The sequence below is a fragment of the Apium graveolens genome, chromosome 5 (assembly GCF_009905375.1).
Source record: "Apium graveolens cultivar Ventura chromosome 5, ASM990537v1, whole genome shotgun sequence".
NCBI lineage: Eukaryota > Viridiplantae > Streptophyta > Magnoliopsida > Apiales > Apiaceae > Apium > Apium graveolens.
In genome coordinates, this window is record NC_133651.1 from 81,680,841 (window position 1) to 81,706,262 (window position 25,422).

At 31.2% G+C, this 25,422-nt stretch overlaps 1 protein-coding gene across 2 annotated transcripts; it reads right to left on the reverse strand.

The window, feature by feature from the left end:
* Positions 1–17,280: 17,280 nt before the first annotated feature.
* LOC141724208 (cationic amino acid transporter 9, chloroplastic) lies at positions 17,281–21,302 on the reverse strand. Of its 2 annotated transcripts, XM_074526248.1 has the most exons (9): positions 20,959–21,302; positions 20,197–20,606; positions 19,673–19,849; positions 19,324–19,548; positions 19,061–19,237; positions 18,601–18,700; positions 18,464–18,495; positions 17,803–17,892; positions 17,281–17,653 (listed from the first exon to the last, which is right to left on the reverse strand). In XM_074526248.1, the coding sequence occupies exons 1-9, from the start codon at positions 21,191–21,193 to the stop codon at positions 17,507–17,509; spliced, it is 1,593 nt and encodes a 530-aa protein (XP_074382349.1). In that variant the 5' UTR covers positions 21,194–21,302; the 3' UTR covers positions 17,281–17,506. The 2 variants fall into 2 exon arrangements, with proteins under 2 accessions (XP_074382349.1, XP_074382348.1); XM_074526247.1 differs by having other exon boundaries at positions 18,464–18,700; positions 20,959–21,299.
* Positions 21,303–25,422: the final 4,120 nt, after the last annotated feature.

Consider the following 25,422-nt stretch of genomic DNA (forward strand, 5'->3'; position numbering starts at 1 on the left):
ATAAATCTGGACCAGAAGTAAGTCTTTTCCATGGTTGAGGTAGAATAGTGTTTTGTCTATTGTCCCTCTGTTGAATCCACTTTCCAGAAGAAACAGAGCTAAAGTCTCATACCATGCTCTAGGAGCTTGCTTAAGTCCATAAAGTGCTTAATCAAGCCTGTAGACATAATCTGGATGTTTGGTATCTACAAAAGCTGGAGGTTGTTCAACATATACCTCCTCCTCCCATTCTCCATTGAGAAAAGCACTTTTCACATCCATTTGAAAGACAGTAAACTTTTTGTGAGCAGCATAAGCCAAGAATATCCTTATGGCTTCTAACCTAGCAACTGGTGCAAATGTTTCATCATAATCAATTCCCTCCTGTTGAGAATATCCTTTTGCAACCAGCCTTGCCTTATTCCTTGTAATTATGCCATCACTGTCAGTTTTGTTTCTGAATACCCACTTTGTACAAACAACAGATCTATTCTTTGGTCTTGGCACTAGGGTCCAGACTTTGTTTCTTTCAAATTCATTCAACTCTTCCTGCATTGCTTGCACCCAATCAGCATCTTGAAGAGCTTCTTCCACTTTCTTTGGCTCAGTCTGAGAGAGAAAAGAATTGTAACGACATTCAAGTTTGTTAACATTTGCAGCGGATTTAGCATCAGAGTTTGTGTTAACAATTTTCTTATCAGAACTTACACTATCAGACTTTGAATCAGAATTTACACTAGAAGGTACAATGAAAACTTTCTTTAAAGAAGGTTTTATTTGATAATAATCATAGTACAAACTATGATATTCCTTACAAGTATAAATGGAATGCCATAAACTACCACAATGAAAACAAGGATTTTGTGGCTTATATCTAACAAACTGACTCTTAACTCCTGACTTTGAAGGTAAGGAGTTTATGTTCTTATTCTTCCTGCAAAAAGAGGCCAGATGGTTAGAACTTCCACAGTTATGACATGTTTTCCTAGGAGCATCAGGAACAGGTTTATAATCATTGCTTTTATTCACACCTTCCTTTCCATTCCTATTTTTCCTAGGTGATTTTACCTTGTTTGCATTCTTAACATCTTTCAGCTTATGCTTAAGCTGCTTCTTTGTCATTAAGCCTATGTTCACTTCAGCTGTCTTTTCCTGTTTTAGTTTGTCAGAAGTTGATTCCTTTGTAACTTCTGATTTTTCATTTTCAGACTTTACAGTTACAAACTTAACAGGTTTTAACTTTGGCTTTTTCTTATCAACAGACTTAATTTCTTCAGTTCATTTATCTTTCTTATCTTCTCCATAACCTAAGCCCTTTTTCCAGTTTCCACTACTTAGCAAATTTTGAGTTGTTTTGCCAGAGTTAGTCCAAGTCCTGATAATCTCTCTTTCCTTTTCTAACTCAGTTTTTAGAGATTCATTTAATTTTAGCACTTCATTCCTAACATAAAAAGCATCATCTCTATCCTTCTGAGTTTGATGGAACATGACTAACTCTTTTTCTAAGAAATCATTTCTTTTCTTAAATGCAAGATTTTCAGAAGTTAATCTTTCACATGTTAAAGTTTGATCTCTATAACTAACAAACATGGTTTTAAGATATCTTCTCAACTCATTAATATCATCAGTATGAAAAGCATAAGTAGTCTGAGGTACCTTTGTTTCAGCAGCTTCAGAACTGCTCTCAGCACTTTCTTTATCAGCATTTGCCATCAATGCATAGTTTTCCTCACTTTCAGAGTCTGAGGTGTCTGTACAGCTTTTCTGCTTTGTGACAAGAGCCTTGCCTTTGTCACCCTTTACCTTCTTGCAGTCAGGAGATATGTGGCCTTTCTCACCACAGTTATAGCATTTAACATTGGTGTAATCTCCTCCGTCAGACTTTCCTCCTCTGCCTTCAGATCTTCTGAAATTCTTCTTATCAGAACTTATGCCTTTCCTGGAAAACTTCTTTCCCTTCCTGAACTTCCTGTATGTAATCTTTGTGATTCCTTTCACCATAAGAGCACACAGCTTCATCATCTCCTCATCAGCATCAGTCTCAGTCAAGCTTTCAGAATCTGAGTCATCATCACTCTCAGAACTTGATGACTCAGTATCAGACTTTATGAAAAGAGCTTTACCCTTGTCTTTCTTTGAGGAAGCTGCTTTGGGGAATTCTTCTTCAGCCTTAAAAGCAACTGTCCTTGACTTTCCTCCTTTCCTCTTGCTTCTTTGTTCCATCTCCAGCTCATGAGTCTTGAGCATTCCATAGATTTCGTCAAGAGTTGTTTCATCAAGATTGTAGTTGTCTCTTATTGTCGTTGCCTTCAAATCCCAGCATTCAGGAAGAGCTAACAGGAACTTAAGGTTTGAATCTTCAAGATAATACTCTTTATCAACCAATGACAAATCATTCAAAAGTTTGACAAATCTATCATATAAATCATTCAATGACTCATTAGTCTTTAAGTCAAAGTATTCATACTCTTGAGTGAGTATTGTCTTCCTGTTCTTCTTAATTGTGTCAGTTCCCTGACACCTTGTTTCCAGAGCATCCCATATCTCCTTAGCAGTCTTGCAGTTGATTACCCTGTTTGACATTACATTATCAATGGCACTATGCAGTAAGTGTCGTACCTTAGCATCCTTAGCAATTGATGCTATGTCTTCAGCAGTATAATCACTCTTCTCTTTTGGTACGGTCTTTGCTGCTTCACCTGCAACTGCAACAGCAAGCTTGGTTGGTTTGTGAGGGCCTTCCTTGATTCTATTAAGGTATTCTGGATCTGTTGCTTCCAGGAACATGGTCATCCTTACCTTCCATATGGGATATTCAGATGGTCTCAGTATGGGAACTCTGATGGTCTCATACCGACTCTGAATTTGTGTCTTTGGTGATTCCTCAGTTTTGGTAGGCTTAGTTGGAGTTTCTGTGTTCGACATGATTGTGTTTGGATCTTTAACTGTATGTATGTTAACAGATAGGCTCTGATACCAATTGTTAGGTCACACACACACTGTAGAGGGGGTGAATACAGTGTATAGTACACTCAAATCGAACTTTAAGAACTTAAGTAACAGAAAACAAACTTTATTGAAACAATAAACTCTGTTACAGTATGGAACTGTTACCTCTCAGTGATGAACAAATATCACGAGAGCTACTAGGGTTACAATGAATAATCTTCTCTAATAATGATAACACTTCTAGTGTAAACCCTATGTCTGTGTTTATATACTACACAGTTACAAGATAATCGCTAATTGATATGGAATATAATTCTGCTTCCTAAAATATATCAATCAGATATCTTTTCTTCCAAGTATTCCATTCTTTACGGAATTCCTTCTTCATGCATATCTCTTCTTATGTTTATCTTGATCTTCTTTCCTTTAATCAGCTACTGTCCTTATCTGATTGTCCTTCAGCACTTAAGTTCTGATATCTATCTTCTGATGATTATCTCCTGATAACATAAGTACTGATATCCTTAAGTCCTGACTTCCAGTATAAGTACTGATTAACAGTTAAGTACTGATTTATCCTGTTCAAATAAGATCTGAAAGCTAAACATAAAACATATTAGCCATGACATTATCAAATATATCTAACATATAATCTTTGGATCCACTAATGATTCTATGTGTAAGTGGTTTTCTAAGTGTATGAGCAGTGAATTTGACATGAGCATGATGGGTGAGCTCAATTATTTCTTGGGGCTCCAAATTAAACAATCTAAATATGGAATTTATGTGCATCAATCAAAATATGTCAAGAATTTGCTGACCAGATTTGGTTTTGACAATGTCAAGCCTAAATCTACTCCAATGAATCAAAATAGCAAGCTGACATCAGATGAAAAAGGTAAAGATGTTGATATCGAGAAGTATAGTGGTATGATTGGTAGTCTTTTATATCTTACTGCTTCTCGGCCAGATATTATGTATAGTGTATGTGTCTGTGCTCATTTTCAAGCTAAACCTAAGGAATCACACTTAAATGCAGTTAAAAGAATATTTCGTTATTTAAGTGGGACTATTAATCTTGGGTTATTTTATCCTATTACAAGCACATTTGATCTTGTGGGGTATAGTGATGCTGACTATGCAGGTTGTCAAACTGATAGAAAGAGCACAAGTGGTGTTTGTACATAATTAGGATAAAGTCTCGTATCTTGGCAAAGTAAGAAACAAACTTCAGTTGCATTATCCACAGCAGAAGGTGAGTATTTGGCAGCTGGTAGCTGTTGCTCTCAAATTTTGTGGATGATTCAGACTCTACGAGATTTTAGAATCAAGTGTGGCAAAGTTCCAATCTATTGTGACAACACTAGCACCATCAACATATCAAAGAATCCAGTTAATCACTCAAGAACAAAGCATATTGATGTTCGTCACCATTTCTTGAGAGATAATGCTGCCAAAGGTAAGACTGAATTAGTTTTTGTACCTACTGAATATCAATTGGCAGATGTATTTACAAAACCCTTTGGCGAAACTAGATTTTCTACCATTCGAAGGGAACTTGGCATGTGCAGTGTATAATGGCAAGCTATCTTTGGAAATTTGGTAATGTTGGCTTACTATCATCTTTCATGTTATCTTACTATGATTAATTTTGATTAATTTAAATGATATTCTTTTATTAATTTTGTTTTATATGTCATTATCTGTTTAATTATGTTTAAATATTTGCATGATTTGCTGATTTAATTGTTAAATGATAAAAATGTTAAATGTGGTGTTTTAGATAGATTTAAACTGTTTTAATGATAAGTGTTAGATTTTAGGATATGTATAATTAGTTTTTAATTTTTTATCCTAAACTCTCCCCTAAATATCATTAAAAGAGCACGGGTTAGGGTTTTATTTCACACCGCGACTCAGCTTTCTCTATCTACCACCGCTTCGATCAATCAAGATCATCAGTTCAGTTTCACTCAAAATGGTTCGTGCTACTAGAAATTCTGGTATTCTGGGCAAGCGTACTTCCTCGAAGATGGATACTACAGTGGTCGATTTGGGTCACGAGAGCGATGAAGAAGTCTCTCACACCCCTGATTCAAAGAAACTCAAGAAATCTTTGGCGTTTGATTCTCCTGATCTCCAACAACGATTCACTGAAAATGCTTTGGATGTTCGTCCTATTATCCCTGGTATCCCGATTGTTGGTAAGCTTTTTCAAAACTCCGGAGCCTTACTTTTGTTTCATAATTTGGGTATGGATTATTTTATCGTCGAAATGCCTAAGGTCTACTATCCTGATTTAATTCTTGAATTTTATGCTAATTTGATTGAAGATAAGTATGGGAAATGTATTACCACTGTGCATGACAAGAAAATTAGGCTTAATCCTCCCATTTTAAGTTCTATTATCAAGTTTGAGAATCCCTCTGAGATTGATATTTTTACTGGAAAAGGATATGTGTCATTCCCTGATTTCTCTGTGATGGATCAGTTTAAGTTGTTATTAGGATCTGTTGATAATATTGAAGAAAACCCTCAGCCCCCTTCCACTACTCAAGTATCTCCTATGGCTCATTTGTTGTTTAAAATCTGTAGGGCTAATGTTTATCCTAGGGGTGGGAATAAATCAACCTTTAGTTGTCAAGATATTACTCTGGTTTCTATGCTTCTAGCTGGTAGGGCTTTTGATCTGTCAAATTTGGTTTTAAAGAATATGATTACTGTTGTTAATCAGAAAAAGATTGGACTTCCTTATGGTTTAATGCTTACCAAGGTATTTGAATTCTTTAAGATTGAACTTAAGAGTGCTGTTAAGGTGAGTGTTAAAGAAGCTTTGGATGCTAAAGTGTTAGCTCAGTCAAATTTATAAATTGACAATGGAGAGTTAGTTAGGACTTTGCCTACCATTGTTCCTGAGTCTCCTGTTGTAGCTGGGCCTTCATATTTTACTCCAACTGCTGAGATGATGCAGCTGCTAAAAGGTATTCAAGATGATAATACCTTGTTATTTGGCCATGTTGCTGCCACTACTGAGCAAATCAACCAGCTCAAGACAGAGGTTAAGGGTTTAAAGGATATTTTGCTGAACTTCATGTCTGCTCAGAAACCTTCAGCTTCTCAGTCAAATGCAGATTTAGACAATGGCTTGGATGATCTTGTGGATGCTGCTGGAGACTTGGAACAACAGGAGAAGCAAGATGAGTTTATTTCACCAAAAGAGGATGCAGCTGTCAATTCTGCTCAGGAAGACTAATCTGTTTTTGATGGTATAAGGGGGAGAACTTAGAAGAATTTAATTTCTTTTAAGTACTTAGTTTCTGAAGAACTTGATTTAGTTTTTGTTGAAGTATCTGTGTTTTTTTAAGACTTGTTGCATCTGCTACTTGATTTGATGTTTATCTGTTTATTTGGTGTGGTAAAACTTGTTGATGAATGTTTTGGTTTAAGACTTGTTTATGCTGATGTTACTGGTATTTGAAATCTGTTAAGTTGTTTTTGCATTTTGAAGTTTATTATGCTGATTGTGATGTCTTAAGTTTTAATTTATATTTTGAGATATGCATAGATTTAGGGGGAGTTTTATAATTCTCCTAAATGTGTGTAATCATCAAAAAGGGGGAGATTGTAACTCCTTAGTTTTGATGATCACAACACAGCAAGCCATCATGTTGTTATTTGAGAATATTTGCAGGATATAACAGCTTAATGCCATTATTGTTTAAGTATCATGACAGCAAGCTGTCATAAGACAGTAATCTATTTCAGCAAGCTATGATCAACTATGTCAGAATAACAGCAAGCCAAGATGCACAGTCCAGATTCAACAAGGAAGTCGAATTTCATGGAGATTTTATAGGATGTTCATATATATCAGTTGTAAGAACTTCTCTAATATAATATACGCGCAATATATATATAGAGCTCAATTATAAAATGTTTTTACTTATTCAAATTGATTTCCTAAAGAATAGGAGTTTGTTTTTCTTTCTAACTCTTTCTTCTATCTTCTGATTAAAACGTTTTATCCTCTACTAAATAGAAGAGATATTTTCTGAATGTTGGTCTTCTGTATTTCTCTTCGATCTAACGTATACATAAACGTTGGAAAACCATCCCAACAATCTTACACGGTAGAATTGGATTCTAGCCGTTGTAATTTGTTGAGGCTGCTTTCAAATGTTAATGTATGGTTATATATATGTGGTTTCTTGCAGTTTTTATGACTGACGAATTTGCAAGCAAGAACACATACAACTCCTGATCTTTATTGATTTCAAAATACTCTCGAGCTCCTAAATATATATACACGTGTTTTTATCTTAGAGAGGGTTTATAGTTTGAGTTATAATCTTTATCATTGATTTGTATTGTTCAAATTGTATTGATTAGTTGTTGGATAAGTTGGCTAAGGGAAATAAGGGTTTAGTGGTACTTGCTAGAGGAGTTTGTACTACGGGGTAGTATAGTACTTAGAGAGCAGGTTCTTAAACAGGGTTTCAGCAAGTCATTATCAGCAGCTGGGATAAAGGGAGATATATTGTTGTATCTTGTAGTTGTAACCTTCATTGATCAATAATATATTCTCTTACCAAGTTGGTAAGGGACCAGGACGTAGACCATAGGGGCTTAGGGGTCGAATTTGGCTAAAATTCTTGTGTGTTCTATTTACTTTCCTGCACATTATTTTCTGCATTGCATTTAGTCATCTCAGCTTACTATCATTGTCAGATTATAGTTCAGTTTATAAAATCTCAGTAAGCTATTATCGGGTAAAATCTAAAAGTAATCCTAATTAGCCATAATCACCTATTCCCCCCCCCCCCCCGTTTAGGTGTAATTTCACATATCTTATGATAGATCTTGTTACGTGCTAATAAAAACATAAACCTAACATATGACTGGATTTTTTGATTAAGAGTAGAGAGAATAGATTGAGATAAATAATTTTAAGTCACCCAAGTATCACACTCAAACTCTCACGAAAAAATTAATTCGTGTAGATCTACCATGATAATTGAATTTTATTGCCATATATATTATATCATTTGTGTAATATACATGAAATTTAATAATAATAATAATAATAATAATAATAATAATAATAATAATAATAATAATAATAATAATAATAATAATAAGATTTTGATTAAATTTAAATAAGTGATTTATTATATTTTTGCTAATTAGAAAAGAAATAGAATTTGTAATTGATTATTATAATTATAATTCTAATAATAGTAGGATACTTGTATTATTATATAAACTCAAAGTAGTTGTAGGAAAACCTAAATTTTATCGGAGAAAATAGCTGCAGAGCCGCCTAGGGAGAAAAAGGGAGCAGGGGAATCAGTTGGCCGGTGCTTTATTTGTTAAGGGCTATAGGTTTATATCACTTCCTTATTCTGGTGGCTTGTGTACTATTAGTTATGTAGATATAGCTTTTACAGTATTGCAGTACTATACTTTTGCTGTGATTTCATGGTCTATAATGATTAAAATAATATAAGTTTGGATCTGGTAATTTAATCAATTAGTTGTAGCATCATTATATTTATGTTTTTTCTTTCTTTCTTTTGTTAGTGGTCTGTGTTAGTTACATAATCAAGATTTCATGATTAAAATTTGATAATTAAAAATAAAAGTGATTTATGACTTTATATGTTAATATGAGTTGTGTTTGTTTAGTGTTTAATTACGATGTATTAGCGTGCTATTTATTAATTTAATAAATATAAAATTTATGTGATCAATACTTTAACCAGTTTATTTTATTATTAACAAATTATGTATGTTTCTGTTTTGTCTTATGTTATATGTGTTAGATGAATCTACAATTTGCTTGCTTTCTTTTCGTACAATATTTATTATTATGATCCATATTATTAAAAGATAATTTATATTCTTAAAATATGAAGTACGTGTTTTTGATATAATCTACAAATATAAATTATTTAAAAAAAATAATACAAAATTTACACGAAGATTTGTTGTCGGATATTAATATATATGGGTGTCGTAGAGTGTTGTGTGTAACATATATGCATTAAATAATTTTGATATTGTATTTATAATTATTTAATATAGATTAGTTAGGCTTGTTCTTAATTTTGAGGATAAAACCGTTTATTTGATTTGTCTCGTCGCACGTGGTTAGAGATTAAGGTCAGGGAGTCATTTTCATGTACATATGCATGTTAGTCTAGTATATTAGTATAATTTATTATTAGTTTTAAGGCACATGTCGTAGTTAGAATTAATAAATTAAATGTGTTATTAAATAATTCGAATAATGTAAAAAGCAGCTTATGCTAATAATAAATTATATTTGTTATTTAGATCGTGGGCCGGGAATTTAGCGACTTAATTGCAGATTTCGTTAATGTTTTGTTGGCGATATTCGAGGTACGGATTATGTCCCCTTTTATTCGGAGCTACTCCTCTTAGATATTAAATATCTCTGATTTGTTCAATTCCATATTTTATTTTCGTTCCTTCTTACTTTCTGCTCGTATCGTTAATATTTGCTTTGATCATTTTAATTTCCGAAAATTGTTTTAAAATTTAATTTGGATAATTTTGGATATTTGTTTATGCGATTTTCAAAATTTATTTATGACACCTTTTACTTGGAAATCTGAATTATTTGTCTCAGGTGATTTTTAAATTTTGCGAAACATATTATTTTTCATTTGGACCCTTAGTGTGATTTAGGGTATACCGATTTAACCAGCTGTAGGGGTACTACAGCCATGTCATTGCGGCACCAGTGACATGACACTTCCGTGACTGTGTGATTGGTCACGGCGTAGCCTTCTGTTAGCTCTTGGGAGGAGCTTTTGCGCATTTGATATTTGTTTCAGGATACGTGGGTGCACCCAGAATTTGATTCGTGATTTGATTTATGGTGACGCTGTATATGTCGTACACGTTATCCATTCTGTTGCACACATTAGGTACCCTATGATGTGTGTATTTGTATCTGTTCTGATCTCGGTATAAAATATCCTAACCCCTCGTTGCTTCAGCCTTATTTTTAAAATTGTTGTTTTATTATAATTTGCAAATTGTTTATTTCTGATCTCTTTGTTTTATAAATTGTATTCCAAATCCGTACTGGACGTTTGGCTCATGCCGTATTTTTTTTTGGCAGGTGCTTTGGGGGATATAGGATTGTGTGATGGAGAGCTACCCCAATTCGTTGATTAGGATTTCGGTCTTATCATTAATTAGACATAATTATTTATTTAGAGAATTCAGAATTTGTATTATTGGTTTAGACAGTTTGGAGATTTAATATTATTTTGAAGATTTTAGACTGTTTAATTTTTATTTAGAAATATATTAGTGCTATGTTTACAGGTTTGTCGATTATAGGTAATATCTCCTTCTATTATTAAGAAGGGGGTGTTACAATTTGGGACATTTTAGTCAATTCAAGTATAAAAAAATATAATTAGTTAGATATACATGAGTTATATAAGAGTAAAAATTTAACCCTATGACGTTTTTATAACTGTTGAAAAAGATGGAATATATTTGTAGAGTAACCTATTAATTTGGGATATATTATACAAATTCCTATTTTTATTTTATCTCATATTTTCTCATTACCATTATAAATATTTTTTTAAAAATATATATCTTTTAAGTATCGGTTCTAAAAGATTTTCGAAGTGAGTCAGAATCGAGCTCAGGATTTGGGATGAAATAGAATAAACTCATAACTACTTGAATTATCCACTTGTGTCTATCATTGTAAGTTTTCACTTGATGTATTTAAATAAAATATAAAATATGTTTATTTATAGTTATATATATATATATTATTTTGTAAATATATAATATATCACCATTAATATATTCCTAAAAGTTATATATATTAACTTTTAAATATTAGTTTAATGATTATAAATATTATATAACCGGATATATGTCCACTAAATCTCTCTCCTTAATTTTCTTTTCTTTCTCCACTAATTCTCTCTCGTCTTTATTTTCATTCCTCCATATTTTATTGTTTATCTCATTTTTTCTTTATTATCATTGCAAGTCTTCTTGTTTTTACAAATTTATCTTTTAAGTATCTATCTATAGAAATTCTCGGAATGAATTAGCGTCGAACCCAAAATTTGGGACGATAGTGGATTAACTCATAATCACTTGAATTATTCAATTGTGTTCATCATTGTTAATCTTCACTTAACGTATTTAAAATATATCTATTTATAATTATATATATTTTATTTCGTAAATATAAAATATACAATTATTAATATATTCTTAAAATTTATATATATTTATTTTTAAATATTAATTTAATTAAAACAAATATTATATAACCGGCATAAACTAATCTATTACTATCATATAAAAGACGAAATATTAAAAGTTTTGATACAATACCTATTTATTGTTTGATATACTGTGATATACATAATTACCCTTTACTTATTTTACTTATTTATAAATTTTAAATATGAAAATAATTTTATACCCAGAATTAGATTAATGTCCTTTTCTAATAAAAACATCTTACTCAGATAAACCTCCTGAAAGCAAACACTACCTCTAACAAAAACTCTAATAAAACGATATGGTCATCTCCTAAAAACAAGCATGACTAAGCATGGCTATTTATTGACTTATCCAGATCCAACACCTACTTACCGCTGCTCCTTGCAGTATTACACCCCGCTCCTTTTCTGTCTTAAGCAAAGAAATATAAGCAAAAATTAGGCGAAAAAAATCAACGATTGGTGCACTTTGGCTCTCTTTGTATATTTGACGAAATATTAAAAATGTTTGAGTTCATGCTTTTTGATACACGCTAGATGTACCGAATTACACTTCTTAGTAATAAAATTATAATAGGAAAAAAAATTAAATTTTTTTTTTAATTATAATACGTTACCTATTCTATTTTTCCTCAACTAAAGCAACATCATATATTACGGGTAAGTCTATTTATTAAAATTATAACTACTAATAATTACCAAAATACCTTTTTGAGATAAAATATATTAACTTTTTAAGCGTAGTTAGTTGTTTTATCAATGACCCTTATTTTTTCTTTCTACCTAAATACTTTAACTTAATTGTTCTTTTTTCAATTATTCGATTAAAAAAGTTTGTAGAGAGGTATCAAACGAGGAATTAATTTAGTAGGCAGACTTAATTACGGAGGGACTGAACTGCAAAGAGACGCAGAAAATCAATTTATTTGCAAAATAAAAATGTAATGCTAAAAAAAGGAACAATGATACTCAAGAGAAATAATTTTAATATATCCTTAAGAAAAGATCCTCATCGCTGGTCTATAATATTCATTTTTTATTTGTCAACTATTTTGTAGAAAGCCTATTTATTTTACCTTAATCGATTTTACCGAATTACATTTCTTTATGTATTTTTTATTAAAACATCTCATTTTTCAAATATATAATTGTCAATTACATTTTTCAATTAAAATACGTGGTTTTTTTAATTTCTCAACTAAAAAGACCTTCTTTTCCAAAAATATTACTGACAATTCTATTTAATAAAACTGAATAATATTATTAATTTATTAATAACGAACCAATTACTGTGTTCACTAAAACACATTGCATTTATATTTTTCTAACAATTTTTTTCCTTTTCCATAAAATATCACGGGTATACCTATTTAATAAAATTGAATAATATGAATTTATTTACAAATAATGAACCAATTACCGTTTTCATCTAAAACACATTGCATGTGTATTTTTCTTAACACAACTCTTTCTTTTTCTAAAAATATTAAAATATTTATATTTAACAAATCTAACAAAATAAAATAATAATACTATAATATAATTATTAAAAAGTTAGGTAAATATATTTCAGCCAAAAAATATCTTTTCTAATTAAACACAATTTATGTTCAGGTACTTATTTTTGGAGCAAACTGATTTTATATAAATACTCTTACTTATTAATAAATTTTTATAAATAATCTTAGAGTCATCTCCACATCAATTTTCGTGATAAATTCATATTTATGTTATTTACCTTCGTACAAACGGAATTATAACCTATACACACTATTCATCTGAATTTAAACAAATTTTAACTATTCATTCGGGCTAAAATATAAACTAAATTATATCCTTATTATGTAATATATATAAGTTGAATCTTAGCCAAATTTTTCGTAGTTATAGTCTCTATACTATCAATTTGATATGGACCGTCAGATCTCTAAACAAATTGATTGTAGCCGTTGGATCTAAAATAAAGGAATATTACATAGTCAGATCTAAAATAAAGGAATATTTCATAATCAGCTATAAATAGATATTTTAAATTGAATAGAATATCATACCCTTTCAATAATTTAAACGATAAGGAAGTACGTATCCTAAACCAAATAGAATAATTATGCAAATTCTTAATTATTTTTTTCTTCAAATTCAGGATAAATTTTTTTGGACTAAATTTTTAAATCATTATTGAATTAAACATTAATTCGTGAGTTTCGCGTGACGTGTAAATTCATTAAAAAATAATATATAGAACTCAAGATAGCTGAAATAAAATCTAATGAAAATCGGTAATTTTTTTTGTTTCTTTGAACTTTAATTTGATTTTTTTAATTTCAAACTAAAAAATAATTATTAAATAAAAAATAAAACATTCGTGCATTATACGCCAAAACATTAAAAATTTGGTAACCGTATTTAGGTTTATATAATACTTGAATTTATTTAATACACGAGATTGTTTTTATATTTCTGTTATTCATGATACTTTTTTCAAAATTTAAATAAAGATAATTTGTTTGTCTTGACTACATAATATACACTGTTCATCTTGACTAAAATTAAATTATACTATTGGTTGAGATTAAAATAAATTTTAAACAAACTAATTATAATAGTTGAATTTAGTCGGTGTCATGAATTTTGGGTTAAAACAAAATCATAGCTACTATTGATTCGGCTGAAAAGATTATTTTGTTGAACTGATAATTCGTTGATCGGAATAATAACATTAGCTTGAACAAATTAATTTCTACTATTTATCCAGGCTAATAAATTGTAGAAATAATCCACGGTAAAACTTAATTAAAATTAAAATAATATTCGATCAGTTTAAACAAAACATTATATACTATTAATATGAGTTAAACAAAATTATATATTTATCTGGCCCGCAAGGGTTGGCTCAGTTGGTTAAAGAGGGAATAACTATCCTCTTAGTTACATGTTCGAATGCCACTGAAGGAGAATTTATGATTATGCCTCCTGAGTGAGAGCTAAATGCGGTTTATCTTGGTTCACATGGTTTGCAGGCTATTACTTGAGCCCGTAGAGTTTACCCAGTGTGTACCCGAAGGGTAGCGGCTGCGGGTTACCTACGATAAAGAAAAAATATATATATATTTATTCGTCCTTAAAAAAATTAAAATCAAACCAAATATTATTAGTCAGATTTGACCAGTATAATGAGTCTCGGGATAAAAAAATATTAAATAAAATTAAACGTGATTCGAATACTATTTAACCAGGATAAAACTTATCTTTTAAATTAAAATGACTAGCTTAAATCCCGTGTGATGCACGGGTTCCCGTTTTTTTTAAAAAAATTATTTATCTTTTTACATTATAATTTTAAAATATTTATATAAATATATATAATAATTATAAAGTTATAATAAAAATAATACGATAACATGTGATCGTAGTTTAGTAGGATAAGTAAACTATGTCCAGAATTTAGTTGTTTAGCGGATATATGTCATTATTTATTTATATTTTGATAATATGATAAGTTGTGATCGTAGTTTAATAGTATAAGTACTCTAAGTCTAGTAGTTTAAAAAATTAGGGAATAACCGTTAAACCAAATTATACCCCAGTTATTATAATATAGTATAGATATAGATTATATTTTATAAATACACATAAAAATAACAATAATACCATATGTTTCCATTAGTAATATTTTTTTTCCAAATTTAAATACCTCTGAATGATTCATGTGCTACCAATTTAATACGGATTGTGAAATCTTTTTGTCAATATATGTGTATACGTATAATTATTATCAAATTATATCATATAAAAAATATGAATAAATAAATTCCGCATCATAGAAGTTGTAATTCAATTTATATTTAAAAAATTATATAAATAAAAAGAAAATTGTGCATCGCACGGGTTCTAAGTTAGTCTAGTTATGATAGACTAAACATTAAAAATTTGGTTGCTACAATCCTTCCTTCACTTACATAATTGCCCTTTCCTAAAAAATTCAATTTTTTACTCAATTGCCCTTACTTAATCAATATATAACGAATTAGCTTTATAAGTAAAATACATTGCCTTTTTATTTTTAGCAACTAAAAGAACTATTTCTTTACAAATATTTTAGCCAATTCTTTTTAATTTATACCTTTTTTTAAGTAAAACATTTTGCCTTTTCTATTTTCTCCAAATAAAACAAACCTTTCTCTATAAATATTATGGAAAATTCTTTTTAATATCAACTGATCATCTATCTATCAATCTATATTATATTATAATTGAAGAAACTATAAAAATTTGGTAATCGGTCGGTACTCGCTAAAATTACATAATTTCCCAACTTAATTAATTTATTATTTTAACATAATTATCGTCTATAATATTACAAAAGAATGGACGGAAAAAAAAGAAGAAGATAAGATTCCGGTTCACGACTCTGAAACTAATGTTGATAAACCAAATTAACAACGAAAATTGAACTAAACATATTTTGTCCGGGAATAATTCTCCACTACTGATAGGACATTGTTACGGATGATAATCCAGCCTATATTTTTGAGCGGGTTTATTAAATTATATTTTTCTAAAACCTAATTATAAAATAGGCATTATAAATAATAAAGATATATTATGCTTTACTAATTCAGACATACTTACAGTTTTAACAAATATAATTAATAAAATATTGACATTAAAATAACAATTATTTAAAAAACCGTGCATCGCACGAGTTTAGACTAAACATTCAAAGTGTGATATTCCGTCGGTACTTACTAAAATTACTTAATTACCCTCACTTAATTAATTTATTATTTTGACATCATTATCTTATATAATATTATCATTAAAAATTATGAAATCCTTGAAAAAAAGTTATTTATAACCTTTTATAATATTATCGTTAAAAATTATGAAACCCGTAAATCAAAGTTATATATAACCAGATACAGGCGAGCGAGTATGAGACGGTATTTGGGTAGATATAGACGGTGTTCGAGCTAAATTAAAATAATAGATATTAGTGACGGTGTCAAAACAATTATATTATTAAATTGAGATAACAAAAATTGAACTAAAAAATAATTCGTTGGAAGATAGAATGATATTGGGCTAAAAACAGCATATTACTTTTTTTTTTTTTGCAGAACATATTACTTACTATTTTAACAACTATAATTAATACAATATTAAAATAAAAATAAAAATATAACAAATACTTGCACGGGATAGTAATAATTAAAGAGAGATCCATGTACAACAGGCATAACCAGGCCACATCATTTTAAACTCTCCAAAAGATTGGCCTGATCAGGCCTCAGGGTATAAAAATCTGATATGCCATGTTCATATCCTTGCTGTATATAAGACGAAAAAAATGCACAAAAACTGACAGTGTTGCTGCTTACAGCACAACGACAATAGTTTAAGCTTCAGTTCCATATGAGAAACAGACAAGTAGATTGCAGAGCTATTGAGGAGTCCCTACTTGCGCCCGATGTATGTATAGTTCATATCTTTAAAAGTCCACACAGGCATGCATATCCTGGTAATGCAAGTGATGGGCTATTTGCACACACATTGACAAATAAATGCTTCAGAACTCGTGGTTTCCCCAGATACATAACAGATGAAGAGACACAAGGACATTGAAGTACACTGCTTGACAAATGAATACACAGACCCTCGGTATGTGGAGGATACATAACAGAAGATAAGGCACAACATGAATTTCAGAATGGTGGTAGAACCAAAGAAAATAAATGAGACTCTTGATAGGGGGTATTGTAAACACCCGCCTCACTTAAACTTACCCGATAAAGAAAATGAAGGAATAAGGGGTGTGCTCGATATATGCCCCTATAATGCTAACCAGAAGCTTCAAATTTGGTCTTCGGTTACCTATTTTATAGACAGGAACAACAAAAATTGCAAATATATAAATAAATTAAATGCTTATTTAAATTTTTTTAAATATAAATAAATTATCAAGGGTTTCCTGGTATTGCCAAAAACAATTGCTTAATCTTCAGTTTCCATATTTTGTAGAAGATGACTTCAGGGAGTAGCTTCTTACGGACAATAATTGTTTAGAATACATCCCACATGAATATTGAATTCTACATATATACATCGACATTGTATGGTCATGTTATACAATAAGTAATGGGGTTTTAAGCACAATGCTCAGGGACTGAATGCACCAGATCATCTGGCGGTAGAACCCTCGGTATACATGACATATATTACAACAGGTAAGGCACCTCTGTATGCATTTTGGAATGGTGGTAATGTACTAATGCTACACAAGACTATTGCACTTCCTCTGTAGCTGCCCGGTGGTAAACAATTCTCTCACTTGAGCTTGAAGGATTCGCATGATATTGCCCATAAAGTGCATAAATAAAAATTCCTATAATGCTGAGTACGACGAATCGCAGATAGGCTTCATAATGCAACTGCAAAATCAATTTAATAATTAGATTGAAGATGCCAATCCTCTTGACTTAATTTTTTTGTATGATTTGCAATATTTCTCAAGTAATTTTTCTTGGGTAAATATCTTGTGTTCGGTTTAGTAAAGAATAATAAATCAGTAAATGCAAACCTGAGCAAAGAGGAACATATTGAATAGAATGGAAAGAGCAGGGACAACCGGAACCCAGGGACAGGAGAACCCAGGAGGATCTGTATATGCCTGCAGAAGAGATAATATATTATTTGAAGGAAACAGCTGTACTCTGTCAAATTTAGAAAAAGTAACAGATTTAACTTGTAAATTAGGTTTGACATATGATCCATAACAACTGATTAAAAAATTGATAGTACAATATAAAAAGCATATAATCCAATAGAATCATCAATTCAATGTTAGCGAACATGTCAAGATTAAATCATCCATGAGCATATTAACACGAGTCAAGACAAAGAGGTGGAGACTGGAAAAGATAATTTAGAACTAGAAATTTGGACTGTAACTCAAACCATATATGCATCTTAATCTTCTTTTTATACAGATCCATAATTTTCTAATAAAATACTAAATAAGCTTTCATTCATTCTCCACCTCATACTGTTCTTATTGATAGGAGAGTAGTTCTAACAATAAATGATTAGATAACGAGTATCATTTGAAAGTACACATATATGTACTACCTTACTAGGAGTTAAAAAAATGTATTATATTCAGGGGAGGGACTAAGAGTCTCTTGGAGATGCTCTTACAACCTTCCATAAACAAATTTAACATAAATTTGAAATTCACTTACTTGATGGAAAAATAGGCTTGCTATAGCAAGGACTGCAATGACAAAGGCAATGATTGGAAAAGCTAATGCAGCACTGAATCTGTAGAAGAGTCCAGCACCAAAACCACAACAGGAAATTATTACAAGGCACAAGATACCTTCCATTCTATTAGGCTGCCGCCTTGCAGAAGCTTGACTTGCAGGCTTATCCGTCCAGCGTAGGGTTATCACACACGCTGACACAACAGAATAGCCTGTCTAAAACAAACAGAGCTGTAATGTGAGCATCAGCAAAATTTTATCCAAGGAAGGTGCATAATGAGTGAATAATCAAAACCAAGAGAAATTTAACCCGTTTAACTAAATACTAATCAATCAACGAGATGAACCAGAAGGCCATGCACTCAATCCCATAGGAACTTTAGTTTATCAAAAAAAGTTGGCAAAAAAAAACTATAGCTAATCAAAAAAGATGATTCTAGGATACAGTCCTTATAATGATAATTCTTTAAAATAAGATATCAATCAAATTTATCCTATTCTTGAGTCAATCCAATAAATCAGTAACAATGCAAGGATTCCTGTGCACCAAGCACAAAGGGTTAGAAGTTGACATACCAGTGAGCCAACGGAGAGAATGTGGGAAAGCACCTGTACATTGAAAAGTCCTGCCAAGACTATAGCAACAATACCAACCCACACTTGAGAATGAATTGGTGTGTGGTGTGTTGGGTGTACTTTGGCAAATATTGGAGGTAGTAAGCCATCCCTTCCCAGCCCAAGGTATAATCGAGACTGCAACATAGTTCCAATCAATTCTCTGTAGACATAATGTGATGAAAAGGTGAAGTGCCCAAATATGAACACTGAATGCAATTTACCTGAACATACAGACCAACAAGAAGGGTTGTGGTAAGTCCAGCCACAGCACCAACACTGATCAACACGGAAACATACTTTAAACCCTTGGATGTAAAAGCTTCAGCCAGGGGAGCTTCTTCTCCAAGAGAATAGTACGGGACCATCCCAGTAATCACTAAGCAAACACCAATGTATAATACAATGCAAATAAAAAGGCTTCCGATTATGCCTAATGGTAAGTCCCTCTGCAGTTTTACATTAAAATAATATAAAATAAATAAGTAGTAATAGAGCATGTAGAGAATAAAAATTATCCTACAAAAATGATAACAGGTACAGCGCATTCCAAGTTATTATCCAAAGACATACCTGTGGTCTTTTAGATTCTTCGGCTGAATTGGCAACTGCGTCAAATCCTACATATGCGAAAAAAACAACTGTTGCTCCTGTAAAAACTGCCTTGTAACCATTTGGAGCAAAAGGAGTCCAGTTTGAAACATCGACTTTGAAAGAACCAATTATGATGACAACAATGACAATGACTACCTGCATCACCAAAACTACATGTCAATTCTTTATTTTGTATTGATTTTAAACCATACTAATTACCTTGCAGAAAAGGTAAAGAAAATTTATGAGGTTGACACGAACTGGAACATTTAGTGAGCCTACAGCAATTAACCAGACCAACAAACAAAATTATAAGCAGCATAAGACATGAATTCGGAAAAAACTGTTCTCAGCAAAAACTTAAATGATTTAGGAGACCAACAAACAATATAATAAGCATCATATGACATGAATGAAAAATTAACTGTTCACGCAAAAATTAAATAAGTTTTACGGTTCCAATTCACTAAGTCTAACAATAACTTAAAAAGAAAACAAATTACCTTTGTAACGGTCATAAGAGAATTTACCATGGAAGATTCCCCCACACCCTGGCATAGGATTAACGTAAGAAGAACTAAGAGAACTGGAGCTAATATATTGAAGGAGAGAGCTCCAAACATCTCTTCACTACCATGTCCAACCCAACTTGGAATAGTATCTCTTAAAAAAGGGATCAGTTCTAATATTGTAACTACATAACTGGACAAACTTCGCGCTATACTAGCTGCGCCGATGTGATAGTCAAGCATCATCTGTGCAAACACTAAAAACGCAGTAAGCTCATTAAAAGCTGTGTATGAGTATAAGTATGCGCCCCCAACTACTGCGGGAAAACGAGAAGCTAGCTCCGCATAACAAAGTGCATTGAGCACACACGATGCTCCGGCCAATATAAAGCTGATAGTGACTCCTGCACGCGGAATTAAAAAAACAAGTACCATATTAAAATCTGAAGTCATATTAGGATTACTATCTTATAATGAGAACTGATTGGGAACTACTGATTTGTATATGCGGATCACTAGTGATTTGTAACAAACTCGTAAATACTAATTTGTATCAATTCAACACATTCTATACAGGCTATATTATATGATATCCGAATTTAATTTTGCATTTGAACCAGTTAACTAAGAATGGACCAAAATCACTAAAATACAAACTTAAACAGCAAAATGCTAATAAAAATCGCAACAATAACATAAAATCACAATCCAATAAATCTTGAAACTGCGAAAACAGAATTAAATTAAGAAACGAACCAGGACCAGCATCATGAGCAACAGTGCCAGTAACAACAAAGATACCAGCACCAATAGAAGCACCAATCCCGATAAGAACCAGATCAAACAATCCGAGCCGTCGGATTAAACCATCTGTACGGACCGAATTATTGTCTTTAGAAGAAGCTAGGGTTTTGGCTCTAAGAGCAGAAGACCAAAAATTAGAAAAAAATGAAGAAGAGGAAAATCTAATATCATCATCATCATCCCTCATATTATTTGTTGTTTGCCTTGTTCTTAGCGATTTTGTAATATAGATACTAATCTGATTGATTTATCCGATGGGGTAGTTGATTTGTGAAATGCGTTGAATTTGAAGATATTTGAAAAAAAGGCCAATAGAGTTTGAAGAATTTCTTTTGATTTTTAAAAATATAAAATTTTAAATTTCGATTAAATAATTTAGGACCCAAGTTATAATTTTTTTTAAAAAAAAACAAATACCGTGCAATTATATATGTAACATGAAATGTAACTTTTTCAAACAACAATGGTTGCACCCGTTATGCAACTTTTACCATTTTTTTCTTTAATAAGTCATAGAAAAAAAAGGATATTTTTGATAAATATCTAATAATTTAAATGTCTTTTTCGAAAATCGGGTCAAATTTCGAGTACAAAACAAGTCAAAATCTACTTGTTCAAATGCAATCAATTTGGATAACAACAAACTCATGTTACATGCCACAAAAAAAATCATGATTTATTTGTGCAAATTAATATAGTATTTTACCCAATAAATTGAAGTGCCAAATTTTATCGATTTGAGACTGGAATGTTACATTGTGCCTACGTACCCGTTTATATAGAGGATCAAGTGGTAGGGGTGATCATCAAACCGCATAAATCGCCTGCACCGTCCACACCGCACCACAAAATGATTTTTAACTTTTTATGTATGGTGCAGTTGCGGTTTGAGTTTTGGACAAACTGCGTGGTGCGGTGCATTTTGCGGCTTGACATCTCTTCTATATATAATAAGAGAACATGGTGATAATATTCATGGGATTAAAAAGTCTCATTGAAATGATTAATTTACCCATGTACTTTAAATTTATATAAAAGAGGTTGTTAGGAGAAATTGAACCCGAGTCTTTACATTCAGAAACACATCACCTTACCACTAAACCACACTATTACTTAAGTTTTTTTTATCATACACATAATATGTGAGTATCATAAATAGTGAATATTATTTAACTTTAAACATGATTACTAAAATACTTGTAGAAGTAATTTTGAACAATTGAATTTGAGATATAAAATTAAGCATAGTACATAAACGGGTCATTCCCTTATTTATTAAACAATTTTTAATTTGAAAAGTATGTCTCATACATTTTTAATATATATTTTTTGATATAAAAAATAAATTGTACATATAATTTATTTTATATATATTGAAAAGAGATACACTTATATAAATAATATATATATATATATGTGTGTGTGTGTGTATTACATATTTAGATAAATTATAATTAGCGTATTTCAATTTATTTCAAATTCAAAATTAGAACTTGACCCATTTTTCAAAAAATACTCGAAATTTGACTAAATGATCTGCCTGTAAATACCACGTCACTGCCTAGGTTTAATTTAAATTACGAGTTCGACTAGAAAATCTTACCAACAATGAAATTTTTTGTGATATCTTATGTTGATAAAAATTAATATCTTTGAGATTTTTATAAAATCAAGTCAATTGATAATATGTATCAAAATTACTAGCTTCAAATCAAAATTTTACCCATTTTGAAAAAACACTCAAAATTTGACTACATGACCCAGCCGAAAATACATCATCACTATCTATAATAAATTTAAATTACGAGTTCGACGAGAATATCTTACCAATATGGATCAATTTTATAATATCTTATATTAATAAAAATTAATATTTTTGAGGTTTTTATACGATCAAGTCAATTGATATTATGTATCAAAATTACTAACTGGTTGGTTTTACATTATTATATTTGGAAGACTGGGACTTGACCCAATGTTTAAATATATTCAAAATTTGACACGAGATGTCACAAACTCCATTAAAACTACGAAGATATACTAAATCGATTTATTTATTAATGTTTCATGTAATATATAATAGATGATGTCAAAGATTACTGGAGCTAATAATATCATCAACATCTATGATCTGAGTATATCAGAAGATCAGAAGAGTTGAAGGCAGCAGGCAAGAGCAGAATATCAAAGGATGGAAGATTTCTGAATATAAAAGTTGGCTCTTTATCAAGATAGAGGATAGGGATGTTAGCTAGTTAACCTAAGCCAGATTTGCTGAAAATAATAGATCCTCTAACTGACACCCCCATCCTGGAAGAATTGGAAATACTTGTGCAAATTAAGAACATAATTGAGAAAGAATCAGACAGCTCAGTCTTTACTTAATTATTATAAACTGTCAAATATTCATTGTACAAGTGTTGTATCATCTTTTGTATTGTTTTTATTTTCATTCTTTAACTTGGGGTTAGCCTTGTTAACAAGCATGATTTTGTGATAAGCAATCTTCTCACAAATTGGGGGAGATTGTTGTGCAAGACATGCCTGTATCATAACAAGACTAAGTCATATTAACAACCCTAAGTTTAGTTGTATTGTAACCTTAATCTGTAATTTATACTTGTAACACTTAATGTCTGTAAAATGTAAATGGAGCAGACTGGAGCATTTTTCTCTAAACAGTGTCAAGCCTAAGAATTCTATTTGGAAGAAGATCAAGAAGATCATGCCTCAGAAGAATTATGAAGAAGCTTGGAGTTGAATAATTCTGTTTGGTGAAAAACATTCTAAGTCAAGATCTCTACAAGTCACAAAATTAGTGTTATAGAGAAGTCATTCGAGAACTCAGAAAGACCTATCGAGAACTCAGGAATTGTCTATCGAGAACTCAGGAAATGCTATTGGAGATATCGATAAGTCAGATACCTATTCGAGAACTAAGAGATATCGACAAGTGTACATTCATTAGATAACTCTGAGTTATCGATAAGCTAAAGTACATTAGAGAACTCTGAGTTATCGATAAACCAAAATTCACTAGAGAACTCAGAGTTGTCGATAAGTCAAGTCAACAATGAAGTTTCAGAGATATCGACAAGCCAACATGCCTATCGAGATGTCGAGTTCTCTACAGCTTAATTGGAGATCTCGAAGTGAAGAAATTTCTCTAAGTACAGAATTGCAGAACAGTTTAATATCCAAGGTTGCAAATCAACAAACAATTCACATAGCTGGATTGAAACGTCTACAAAAAGCAGCTTGAGAGATGTGCAAGATCAATGAGAAAGATTAACTGACAGAGGTGATTAAAGTAATCACGGGATGCTAAAGATATGCTAAGCCAGAAATGGAAGATTTGCTTTTCTATAAATAGAAATGACAAGTGACAGTTTAGAAAAGCTAATAGCTTGTTTATTATCCACTGTGTAAACCAGCAGTTAACTGAGTTATAAAGTTAACACTGGTCCTCTAGTTAAGAAGGATAAAAAAAGATAGAAAATCTAGTATTCTCTCTCAAGAAAGAAGCTAAGTTCTAGAACAAGAAATTAGAGATTTTGTAGCAAAACACTGCTTGATTTTTAATATAAAATTAAGTGAGTTTTGAAGAACTTCGTTCTACATATTTGCATTGTTATTTATGTTTAACATCTACTCCATAAAATTATTGATAACAATCAACTGCTAAACTCAAAGCAAAACCAAAAAGTAAACATTTAAGCTAAAACATATTCACCCCCCCTCTGTGTTGTATTCATATCTAACAAGTGGTATCAGAGCAAAATCTGAAAGTAAACAGATTAGATCTTGGAAAAATGAATACACAGAAAATCAGTAGTATCAAGATTCCTCCCTTTGATAAGGCCAATTACACTTTATGGAAAAAGAAAATGTTGCTGTTTATAAGAATGGCCAATCATCTTTACATTGGTATCCTCAAGAATGGGCCCTTCATTCCTGTAGTTAGAGTTGAGGAAACCACAGATGGAGATATGGTTATTCCAGCTCATTATGCTCCCAAGGATCCTTCTGAGTATACTGAACCTGAAAGAGAGAAAGTTTCCCTAGACAGTGCTTTGCAACTGATACTAATTGAGTCACTTGACAATGTAATGTATAATAACATTGTCAACTGTGACACTGCTAAACAGATCTGGGAAAAGATTGAAATACTTTGTGAAGGAACTGAGGAGGTTTGGTCAAATCAAAGAAGGATATTGATTTCTCAGTATGAGGTTTTATGGCTAAACCAAAGGAGGGTATTACTGATGTGTTTGAAAGGTTTAATAAGCTGATAAATGACTTGCAGCTTCATGATAAATTTTATGATGTCGAAGAAGTGAATTTGAAGTTCTTGCTTACTCTCCCTGATCACCTGAAACAGAAAATCTCTGCAATCAGAGAAGGGATCTGAGTAGA